General features: G+C 43.4%; 1 protein-coding gene across 7 annotated transcripts in view; it reads right to left on the bottom strand.

Annotated features, from left to right (window-relative positions):
* Positions 1-12,439, bottom strand: part of TRIQK (triple QxxK/R motif containing) — a 201,006-nt gene that overhangs the window by 146,051 nt on the left and 42,516 nt on the right. For all 7 annotated transcript variants that reach the window (XR_004538324.1, XR_004538323.1, XR_004538322.1 and 4 more), the window contains exon 3: positions 5,422-5,507. Coding sequence is in view for 4 of the 7 variants with exons in the window: in XM_033933386.1 (XP_033789277.1) it covers positions 5,422-5,507 (86 nt within the window). In the remaining 3 variants the exon portion in view is untranslated. The remainder of the gene's footprint in view (positions 1-5,421; positions 5,508-12,439) is intronic.

Raw genomic sequence — 12,439 nt, 5'->3', positions numbered from 1 at the left:
CTGAAGGGTTGACAAGTAAGATTTGCCTCTTTGCGGATGATACGAAAATCTGCAATAGAGTAGACATGCCAGACAGTGTGAATAACTTGAAGAAAGATTTGGCAAAGCTTGAAGAATGAAATTTGGCAGCTGAAATTTGGCAGCTAAAATTTAATGCTAAGAAATGCAAGGTCATGCATTTGGACTGCAAAAACCCAAGGGAATGGTACAGATTAGGGAGTGAAGAGCTTATGTGCTCGACAGAAGAGCGGGACTTGGGTGTGATCTTAAGGTGGCCAAACAGGTTGAAAAGGTGACAGCAAAAGCTAGAAGGATGCTAGGTTGCATAGGGAGAGGTATGGCTAGTAGGAAAAAGGAGGTATTGATGCCCCTGTATAAGACTTTGGTGAGACCTCATTTAGAATATTGTGTACAATTCTGGAGGCTGCATCTTCAAAAATATATAAAAAGAATGGAGTCGTTCCAGAGGAAGGCTACTAATATAGTGTGTGGTCTTCATCATAAGGTGTATGGGGACAGACTTAAAGATCTCAATTTGTATATTTTGGAGGAAAGGCAGGAGAGGGGAGATATGATAGACACTTTTAAATACCTACGTAATATAAATGCGCATGAGTCAAGTCTCTTTAATTTGAAAGGAAACTCTGCAATGAGAGAGCATAGGATGAAGTTAAGAGGTGATAGGCTCCAGAGTAATCTAATGAAGTACTTTTTTACAGAAAGGGTGGTAGATGCATGAAACAGTCTCCCAGAAGAGGTGGTGGAGACAGAGACTGTGTCTGAATTCAAAATGGCCTGGGATAGGCATGTGGGATCTCTCGGAGAGAGAAAGAGATAATGGTTACTACAGATGGGCAGACTAGATGGGCCATTTGGCTTTTATCTGCCATCATGTTTCTATGTTTCTATCAGTATATATAAGGGAAACTAGATTTCAGTGATAGTTTTACAGGAAGAGGGAGGGGTGGGAGGTTAAGTAGAAGTCAGAGAGGTTACAAAGCAGTTTAAATTTCTTTGTAGTGTGAAAGGAAACCAAAGTCTTTGTTAAGTCCTGTCTGGTAGGTATCAAAATATTTCATCATTTTAATTTCAAAGGTCTTATGTTCTTTAATTGTCTTTATTTCCTTTTAGTATTCTCACCATAAAATCATTGGTGCAGCAGTATGTTTTTTCCAAAGTGTTGTCTAACAGAGGTGACATCCTGGTTGGAATTGTAATTTTTAATATGATATCTACAGTGTTTTCCCCAGAAATATTTTCTAGCCGGGTGGCACGAAAAAATAGACGGGTGGGGTGAGACAGGGAAATATGTTGGTGCAAATTTGATGCTATGCAAATTAACTCTCCCTGCTTACAATGAAGGAGTAGGAGTGGGGAAGAGGGTTGGCCCACGACCAGGAACGCTATGAAAGTTACCCCTCCCTGCTCACGGTGAAGGAGTAGGGTAGGGGTGTCCAACCTTTTGGCTTCCCTGGGCCACATTGGACAAATATGTGTGGAAATTCAATCGTATAAGTCAGACTAAATATAAAAAAAACACTATTTCGAGAGAATATAAAAATAAATATAAAAAAAACACTATAATAATATATAATAAATATATAATAAAAATATATAATAATATATATAAATATATAATAATATATATAAATATATATAAAAATATATAATAAATATAAAAAAAACACTATTTCGAGAGAAGCCAGCTGCAAGTTTGTTTGGCGTTGAAGGGAGCAGGAGCTTTTTTTGGACATTGGATCTTTCCCCTGATGTAGCCTTTTAGGCGAAACAGAAGGACTTTTCTGTCGGGACGGGACAAAAGACTGAGAATCGTTTGGGACACTCCGTTTTTTTCAGATGAGTGGTTATTTTTCAGATGAGTGGAACGCTATGAAAGTTACCCCTCCCTGCTCACGGTGAAGGAGTAGGGTAGGGGTGTCCAACCTTTTGGCTTCCCTGGGCCACATTGGACAAATATGTGTGGAAATTCAATCGTATAAGTCAGACTAAATATAAAAAAAACACTATTTCGAGAGAATATAAAAATAAATATAAAAAAAACACTATAATAATATATAATAAATATAAATAAATATATAATAAAAATATATAATAATATATATAAATATATAATAATATATATAAATATATATAAAAATATATAATAAATATAAAAAAACACTATTTCGAGAGAAGCCAGCTGCAAGTTTGTTTGGCGTTGAAGGGAGCAGGAGCTTTTTTTGGACATTGGATCTTTCCCCTGATGTAGCCTTTTAGGCGAAACAGAAGGACTTTTCTGTCGGGACGGGACAAAAGACTGAGAATCGTTTGGGACACTCCGTTTTTTTCAGATGAGTGGTTATTTGTTCTCATTCTTGTGCTCCAATTCTCCATGCCTCAACAAATTGCATACACCTGTTTAGCTGAGCTGTAGCCCTCGTGCTGTTAATGATTAGTTTGGGGTCTGGTTCATGCCATGAATAGGTCTTTATATATCACCCTGAAACACTTTTGAAAATATTCTTTGAAAACTCTTAAAAAATTATTGAGTGTGTATGAAGAAGTATTGATTTAAATGTACACGGAGTTTTTTTTTAAACCAGTGATGATGTGAATAGACTCGGGTACTTGTGTAGTCCCGGCCTCTCACACTTGAGGTTTATTTTTCTCCGTTGTCTTATAATTTCATATATTGATGGTGTGATGTTAATGAATGTTTGGTGTTAACGTGGTATGAATGGTCCTAGGCTATCATAACAGTATCCACATTGGACAAAAACATTTTCTGGGGCCGCACAAACACCAACACTAACACTAGCTGATGAGCAAAAAAAAAGGCTGAGCAGGTCCCAAATTTGCAATCACTAATATAGAAGATGTACGTATCTAATAATAAACCTTCATTAAAGGGACACTGTGGAGAAGAACCCAAAAAAGCAGTAATTCTTACCCTGACTGAGTGATCCTCCACGTACACCGCTGACAGTGGGAGTAGCCACAGGCTTCTGCATCCCCACTCTGATGAGCAGGGATGTGCGTTCCTGGTTCTCCCATTCACTTCTATTACAGCTATGGTGAGCCTCTTCAGAGGTGAGCCTCATCAGAGTGGGGATGCTGAATCAGCTGTCAGCAGCGCACGTGGAGGATCGTTTAATCAGGGTAAATATTACTCCCTCTGGCGGTAGTTTTCTGGCCGGCTCCCTTCTGCAGTCGGCTGCGGGTGGCGTTGGCTCCTCGTGCGCGATTCATGGCTGATTCGGTAGCCTTCTCTCGGACGTCGTGACGTCAGAGGGAACGCTTCTGACACAGCCACAGATCGCGCGTGAGGAGCCGACGCCACCCACAGTCGACTGCAGAAGGGAGCCGGCCAGTAAACTACCAGCCGGAGGGAGAGAGAAGCTGGGCCGCACAAAACTTCATGTCGGGCCACGGGTTGGACACCCCTGGAGTAAGGACAGGGAAGAGGATTGGAGCGCAGCTTTGATGCTAGTGGTGCGGATGCAAGTTGACAGCCGGGCGCTCACCTAAATTAGCTGGGCGCAGCGCCCAGCTAAAACACGCTAGGGAGAACACTGTATCTATATAAGTTGATCCTAGTCTTTAGCATCTGGCTTGTTTCACCAATGTAACATCCTTCTTTGCACTGAATGATATATGCCACATTAGAAGATGAACATGTGAAGGATGCCCTTATGTTGAATGTTTTTCCCATGAGTGACCATAGGAGCCTTTGAGATGTGCTCGCACAGTTTGCATCTTGCCACACCATAAGGACGTGGGCCATTCTCTTCTTTGTTGTTTGTGTAGATTTTGCATTTTACCAGTTTCTAGTGCCCTTTACAAAATAGCTCAGATTTTCCCCAGTGCCTAAATTTACTGAATCTGGACCAATATTAAGATACATGTACATTTACAGAATAGTATTTATGCAGAATTTTGGCATTTATATGCATATGTTCAAGGAGATATCAAGTTTTAAAGCTTTAAAGCAAAGGTCCGATGAGAGAGTCCATACGCTAAGGCAGCAGAGATTGCAAAACGCTGGTCATTGTCGGCAAGACAGACCTTCTTTACAAGATAAGCATTTATGACCAATTTGCTTCTATTCCTTAAGTTGCATTGCACAGAGTCACTGAATTGTTTTCATGTGGGGGAGGTTTTTTATGCCTGTGAGATTATTTTGTCCTGTAATGCTTACCATCCAGATTCTATAGGGTGGGGTTCTGAGACTTTTACCTCCCCACTTATAACAGTCTATTGGTGCATGTGGTATTTATATTTACATTCACTTTGACTTCTATGGTAACTTATGATTACTCTTTTCATTATATAATAGAAGAGTTATTTGATTATTTTGGATTTCTACTTAACTTGTGTAGTATTTATTATTCTGATGATGTACATTTGTAATTAGTACATAAATGTTAGGTGTACTTTATGGAATTAGCCCCACAAAGTATAAATGTTGGAGATCATATGAAGAAAATTCTACAGATTCCTTCAGGGATACAGAGGCTTACAGACACTAAATTAATAATGCATTAAATAGATGAGGACTATTCTAAAATGTGGTATTACAGTAGTCTTCTGATACAGGCAGAGTATTTAAACTTTATAAACTTAAGATATTTTTCTGTAGAATTTTGGTGAATCATGATGGTAAGGAGTACAACCTAAAGTTGCAAATATCTGCAAACAGAAAAAAACTCATTTTGCCATCTCCTTTTGACATAATTTGCAATTGTGAAGGCACTCTTTTCATTTGTATTTACGTGTAAAATTTAAATGCATTTTACTTACATTACTGAATATGTGTATATAAATCACAGTGTAAAAAAAGCCTTTATAATTCCAGTTATGTAAGTTATCTGACAGTAAAAGCAATCTATAATAAATATTTTAAATTCTGGCATTTCACTTAGGTTTTGAAGTGTTATAAGTGATACCCTCTCTGAAATCAATATTCATACAGTTCATGGAATGCTGCTACTATTTGAGTTTTTGCCAGGTACTTGCCAGTAGAGAATGACACAGGGACAAATTTTTCCCCGTCCTCGCGGGAACTCATTATCTCGTCCCATCCCGGAGAGTCCTCATCTGCACAAGCTTCAAACACTTTAGAATCATAAGTATTTGAGGCTTGTGCAGTTAAGGCAAAGCTTACAGGAATGGGGCAGGAACAGGGACAAAACTTGCGGAGACGGGACAGGTAAATTGAGTTACTGCGGGGGACGGGGAAAAATTTATCCCTGTGTCATTCTCTACTTGCCAGGTACTTGTGACTTGGACTGGCCTCTGCGAAGACAGGATACTGGGATAGATAGACCATTGGTCTGATCCAGTAAGGCTATTCTTATGTTCTTGTCTTAAGAGAGAAAAATAGATATAAATGTTAATGTAAGTTACACAATATATGTTTACCTTTATTCCTGGTGCTGTTTTCTTGGCTTCTGCTTTTAATCTTGCTGCTCTTAAAACTGGCTTGTTTTTCTTATAGTCTTGTTTCCCTATGAAAAGAGGAGACTAGTATTACCCATAAACTGATAATCACTTGAACTTTAGTATATGCTAGCCAATATTCAGAGTGATTTAATCAGGCAGGAAATACACCTGCCTTCTTAAATTGTTCTGCCTGTTCCAGTAGCTGATACTGAACAATACTTAATCTGAGAAACACTATCTCTCAGTGCAGACTGTTATGGCACTCTGCTTAGTGGCAGGAAAGTGTGGGGGCAAGCTGGAACAGACTTGGAAGTTATCCAGGCACTACTGATATTCAGTACTAGTGTCTAGAAAATTATCTGGCCATGAAGTACCACACAAACAGCTGTCCTAACTATGGCCAGATAGCACAGTTACTTACCGTAACAGGTGTTATCCAGGGACAGCAGGCAGATATTCTTGACTGATGGGTGACGGCACCGATGGAGCCCCGGTACGGACAATTTTAGAGTGATTGCACTCTAAGAACTTGGAAAGTTCTAGCAGGCCGCACCGCGCACGTGCCTTCCCGCCCGACAGAGGCGCGTGGTCCCCAGTTAGGATAAGCCAGCTAGGAAGTCAACCCAGGGAGGTTTGTGGGACGCAAGAATATCTGCCTGCTGTCCCTGGATAACACCTGTTACGGTAAGTAACTGTGCTTTATCCCAGGACAAGCAGGCAGCATATTCTTGACTGATGGGTGACCTCCAAGCTAACAAAAAGAGGGATGGAGGGAAGGTTGGCCATTAGGAAAACTAATTTTACAAAACAGATTGGCCGAAGTATCCATCCCGTCTGGAGAATGCATCCAGACAATAGTGAGATGTAAAAGTATGAACTGAGGACCAAGTAGCAGCCTTGCAGATTTCCTCAATAGGAGTGGAACGGAGGAAAGCCACAGATGCTGCCATAGCTCTAACTCTATGGGCCGTGACAGAACCTTCCAGTGTCAGTCCGGACTGAGCATAACAAAATGAAATGCACGCTGCAAGCCAATTTGACAACGTACGTTTAGTAACCGGACGTCCTAATTTATTCGGATCAAAGGACAGAAAGAGTTGGGGAGATGATCTGTGGGGCTTAGTACGCTCTAAATAGTAAGCTAGAGCCCGCTTACAGTCCAAAGTATGCAGAGCCTGTTCTCCAGAATGCGAGTGAGGTTTCGGAAAGAAGACAGGCAGAACAATAGATTGGTTGAGATGGAATTCAGAGACAACCTTAGGGAGAAACTTTGGATGTGTACGCAGAACCACCTTGTCATGATGAAAGACAGTAAAAGGTGGATCTGCAACTAGTGCATGTAGCTCACTGACCCTCCTGGCAGAGGTAAGAGCAATAAGAAAAAGTACCTTCCAAGTGAGAAACTTGAAAGGAGCGGTAGCCAAAGGTTCAAATGGAGGCTTCATTAAGGCGGAAAGAACCACATTGAGATCCCAGATTACAGGAGGGGCTTTAAGAGGTGGTTTCACATTGAAAAGACCCCGCATGAATCTGGACACCAAGGGATGAGCTGAGAGAAGTTTTCCATGAACTGGCTCATGAAAAGCAGCAATAGCACTGAGGTGGACTCTGATGGAAGTAGACTTGAGGCCAGAGTCAGACAAAGAAAGAAGATAATCCAACAATGTCTCCACTGCAAGGGAAGTGGGATCAAGATGATGAAGAAGACACCAGGAAGAAAATCGTGTCCACTTCTGATGGTAACATTGCAGAGTGGCCGGTTTCCTGGATGCATCCAGAATGGAACGAACGGGCTGAGACAAAAGAGTATCATGAGAAGTTAGCCCGAGAGATACCAAGCTGTCAGGTGCAGAGACTGGAGGTTGGGATGTAGAAGGGTCTCCTGATGCTGTGTAAGCAGAGAAGGAAACAGTGGAAGAAGAAAGGGTTCCTTGGAACTGAGTTGAAGTAGAAGGAAGAACCAATGTTGCCTGGGCCACCGTGGAGCAATCAGAATCATGGTGGCTCGTTCCCTCTTGAGCTTGAACAAGGTTCTTAACATGAGAGGCAGAGGAGGGAAAGCGTACAGGAACAGATTGGACCAGTCGAGGAGAAATGCATCCGCTGCCAGACGGTGAGGAGAGGAGAGTCTGGAGCAGAATAGGGGCAGCTGGTGATTGTGAGGAGCTGCAAAGAGGTCTATCTGAGGAGTGCCCCACTGAGCGAAGATGGATTGTAGAGTGAAAGGATCGAGTGTCCACTCGTGAGGCTGGAGAATTCTGCTGAGCTTGTCCGCCAAGGAATTCTGTTCTCCCTGAATGTAGATAGCTTTCAGGAATAGATGGTGATCTGTGGCCCAAGCCCAAATCTTCTGGGCTTCCTGGCACAAGAGGCGACAGCCTGTCCCACCCTGCTTGTTGATGTACATCGCAACTTGATTGTCTGTGCACAGCAGGAGGACTTGAGGAAAGAGAAGATGTTGGAAGGCCTTGAGGGCATAAAACATTGCTCTGAGTTCCAGGAAATTGATGTGATGCTTCATTTCCTGGGCTGTCCAAAGTCCTTGAGTTTGGAACTCGTTCAAATGAGCTCCCCAGGCATAAGGGAAGGCGTCGGTGGTGATGATAAGTTGATGAGGAGGATATCAACCACCATTGTAGAGACTGACGAAGAGATGATGTCACAGATATGTGACGTGAGCAAGGATCCATCGCTTGGGACCACTGGGTAGCTAGGGTCCATTGAGGAGTGTGCAGGTGAAGACGTGCGAAGGGTGTGACATGAACTGTGGAGGCCATGTGACCCAAGAGTATCATCATTTGCTTGGCAGAGATGGAACGTTGTGGAAGCACCTGCTGACATAGAGATTGAAGAGTTTGAAGACGGTTGGACGGCAGGAACGCTCTCATGAGGACTGTGTCCAAGACCGCTCCAATGAATTGAAGTCTCTGAGTGGGGATGAGATGAGATTTGGGTAGATTGATCTCGAACCCCAGAAATCGTAGAAACAGGATGGTCTGGTTGGTGGCCTGGAGTACTGTCTGAGATGAATTGGCCTTTATCAACCAATCGTCCAGGTAAGGAAACACCTGAAGGTGGTGGGAACGTAGAAAGGCAGCCACCACAATCAGACATTTGGTAAACACTCTTGGAGAGGAGGCAAGACCGAAGGGTAGCACCTTGTACTGGTAATGACAACGATTGATCATGAAGCGTAGGTACTGTCTGGAGGCCAGATTGACCGTTATGTGAGTGTATGCTTCTTTGAGATCGAGGGAACATAGCCAGTCGCCTTGATTGAGAAGAGGGTAAAGAGTGGCCAGAGAAAGCATTCTGAATTTCTCTTTGACCAAGCATTTGTTGAGATCGCGAAGATCTAAAATGGGTCTGAGATCTCCTGTTTTTTTGGGAACTAGAAAATAACGGGAGTAGAATCCCTGCCCCTTTTGATCTAGAAGAACTTCCTCTATGGTGTTCAGAAGGAGGAGGGATTGAACCTCTTGAAGAAGGAGGGAAGACTGAGGAGTGTTCAAAGCAGACTCTTTTGGTAGACCTTGGGCAGGAATAGTCTGAAAGTTGAGAGAGTAGCCGTGGCGGATGATGTTGAGGACCCACTGATCCGAGGTGATGGTTTCCCAACGGCTTATGAAATGAGTAAGGCGTCCTCCTATAGGCAGCGGAAGATGGGCAGATGGAGGGATACTGGCTATGTCCTGGAGAACCAAGTCAAAAGGGTTGTGAGGATTTTTGTGGAGGAGGAGGCTTCACCTGTTGTTGCTGCTGTGCCGGTCTATTGTTTTGCCTCTGCAGTTGCCTCTGACGCCTGGGTTGTTGAGGTGCCGGTGGCAAAGGAAGAGCCACAAATCGACGTTGGTATGCCGATTGATGACGAAAGGGCCTGGTAGGTGGGGTCTTCTTTTTTGTTTTGAGGAGAGTATACCACCTAGTCTCATGAGCTGAGAGCTTTTGGGTAGTGGAGTCCATGGATTCTCCAAACAGCTCATCCCCCAGGCAAGGTGCATTAGCCAGTCGATCCTGATGATTGACATCAAGTTCTGAAACTCTGAGCCAGGCCAGTCGACGCATGGCCACCGACATAACCGTGGCCCGAGAGGTCAGCTCAAAGGTGTCATAGATCGATCTGACCAAGTTGTAAGAACGATGAAGAAGTTTGGCGAAAGGCAGATCTTTTACGGTCAGGGAGGTATTTTTCAAAAGATGACAAATTCTGAATGAGATGCTTAAGGTAGAAAGAAAAATGGAAAGTATAGTTCCCTGATCTATTAGCAAGCATCGCATTCTGATATAACCTCTTGCCAAACTTATCCATGGCTTTACCTTCTCTGCCAGGAGGGACAGAGGCGTACACACTAGCCCCCGTAGATTTCTTTAAAGTGGATTCCACCAATAAAGATTCATGAGGGAGTTGCGGTTTGTCAAAACCTGGAATAGGTATGACCTTATATAAGTAGTCCAGTTTGCGAGGAGCTCCTGGGATGGTCAAGGGCGTCTCTAGATTTTTGTAGAAAGTTTCTCGCAAAATATCATGGAGAGGCAATTTTAGGAATTCCCTTGGAGGCTGGTCAAAGTCCAGTGCATCGAGAAATGCCTTGGATTTTTTAGATTCAGCCTCCAAGGGAATAGAGAGAGAGTCACACATCTCTTTGAGAAAAGAGGTGAAAGAAGTTGCATCAGGTTTGGAGGACGGATCTAAACCAGAAGGATCCTCGTCCCCTGGATCCGCGCGGCATCGATGAGGTAGGTGCCGACTGCGTCGGGGCTGAAGTCGGGGCCGGTGCCGCCAAATCCGACATCTCGGTACCAAATAACCACTGTTGGATCTGGCGGTTTTTTAAAGTTCTCTTTTTTAGAGTGGCACAGCGGGTGCAAGTGGACGCCCGATGGTCAGGACCCAGGCACTGTAAGTACCAGTTGTGCGGCTCGGTGAGAGAAATGGGCCTTGCGCACCGCTGGCACTTCTTAAAACTGGGTTGGGGGGGCATGAACGTGAAAATGGCTTCTGCCAAATCGAAGGCCGAGGCCTCGATGGTGGCAGCAGGCCCCACCGGGGCGAACCCGAAAAAAGAAGAAAAAAAGAAAAGAAAATTCTCTTTTTTTTTTTTTTTAGAAAATAAGAAAAAGAAAAAGAAGGGAATATAATTCTGAAAAGGTTTACGCGAGCGGGAAGGCGTTTGAGAAAAAATTTTCAACAGCCGTTGAAAGTGCGTCTTCTTAGCTCCGCGGAAACTAAGAAACTGGGGACCGCGCGCCTCTGTCGGGCGGGAAGGCATTCGCGCGTGCATGGTGCGGCCTGCTAGAACTTTCCAAGTTCTTAGAGTGCAATCACTCTAAAATTGTCCGTACCGGGCTCCGTCGGTGCCATCACCCATCAGTCAAAAATATGCTGCCTGCTTGTCCTGGGATAAAGTTATACTACTACTTATTTCTATATCGCTACCACACGCATACGGTGCTGCGTTATACAGTAGCTAGCACCTAGATAACTTTGGCAGTCTCCAAATATCTGGGCCCAGATGCACTAAAGCCAGTGATCATCTCTAAACCTATTTTAACAGCTTTAGTGATGATCGCATTTGCTGACCCAATGCAGAAAACTCACCACATGGTTTTCTGAACAATCACTCATTCTCCGATCCGACCATGCAAATAAGCTAATTAATATTAAAATGCCATGTAAAGAAGTAAAAATAATAATTTTATTCTTATATACCGCCAAAGCCATGAAAGTTCGAGGCGGTTTACAAGATGTGCTAGACAATCAGTGAAGAGTTTACACTGTATTGTTATCAATACATGGCACTGTATTGCCATGAAGATTCAAGGCAGTTTACAACGAAAGGAGCTGAACAAACAGTGAAGTGGTCACAATACAAAGACATCGCATACAAACTTACAGAAAGGAAGAAAAGGAAAGTTTATAAAAAAACCTCTTAGGTTACAATTCGATTAAACAGATTCGTTTCTACAGTTTTTCTAAAATTGAGGTAGGATGAGGAATGCGTGATAATTTTACCCAGCCAATCGATCCATTTGCCTGCCTGGAAGGCGAGCGTTCTGTCTAGGAATCTTTTGTAGCGGCAGGCCTTAATTGTCGGATAGGTGAACAGATGGATTCTACGTGTGAGCCTAATAGAATTATCCAGATTAAATCGGGAAGCCAGGTACGTGGGGGCCAGACCAAATATTGATTTGTAACAAAGACAGAAAAATTTAAACAGAACTCTTTGCTTCCAGGGGCAGCCAATGAAGTTTTTGATAATAGGGACTAATGTGTTCCCATTTCTTCAGCCCAAAAATCAATCAAACTGCTGAATTCTGAATAACTCTGAGTCTTAGAATGGTTTTTTTTGAAGGATCCTAAGTAAATGATGTTGCAATCGTCGAGCATGCTCAAGATGGAAGATTGAACCAATAGGCGGAATGATGCTGCATCAAAGTATTTTCTGATGGTTCTGAGTTTCCATAGTATCGAGAAGCAATTGATGCTCTAATACAGTGTCCTTCAACCGCTGGTCCGCAGGGTCGGCACGTGCTTCAGGCCCCCTTCAGTGCTCTTCAGCCACCGGCCATGGTGTGATTGATGTGGCGTTGTCTTCGGGCTGTCTCCCTCTTCCTCAGTGCTGCAGTGGACAAAGCTGTGGGCAGCGGCTCCTACGCGCGTCCTGCGCCTGAACCGTAAGCCTTCTCTCTGATGTCGCAACATCAGAGGGAAGGCTTCCGGACGAGGCGCAGGACGTGTGAGGAACTGGCCTGAAGATAACACCGGGGGGGAGGGGGCAGGCCAGAAGGCAAGGCACAGCATGGAGGGAGGGAGACAACCGATCATCCCAAATTGCCAACCTTCCAGTAGGAGGAATTATTTTATTTTTTAATTTAGTGATTGAATTTCTGTTCAGGAAGAAATGTATTTGTTTCTTTTCCTCTGGGGTTGTACTGCATGTAGAGTCTTGCATCTTAGGGTTTTGTTTGTATATATTAGTACTTTTAGTTTTTGGTC

The sequence above is a fragment of the Geotrypetes seraphini genome, chromosome 2 (genome assembly GCF_902459505.1).
Source record: "Geotrypetes seraphini chromosome 2, aGeoSer1.1, whole genome shotgun sequence".
NCBI classification, from domain to species: Eukaryota; Metazoa; Chordata; class Amphibia; order Gymnophiona; family Dermophiidae; genus Geotrypetes; species Geotrypetes seraphini.
Note: the sequence above shows the minus strand (reverse complement) of the source record. Positions and strands in the feature narration are given on the sequence as shown.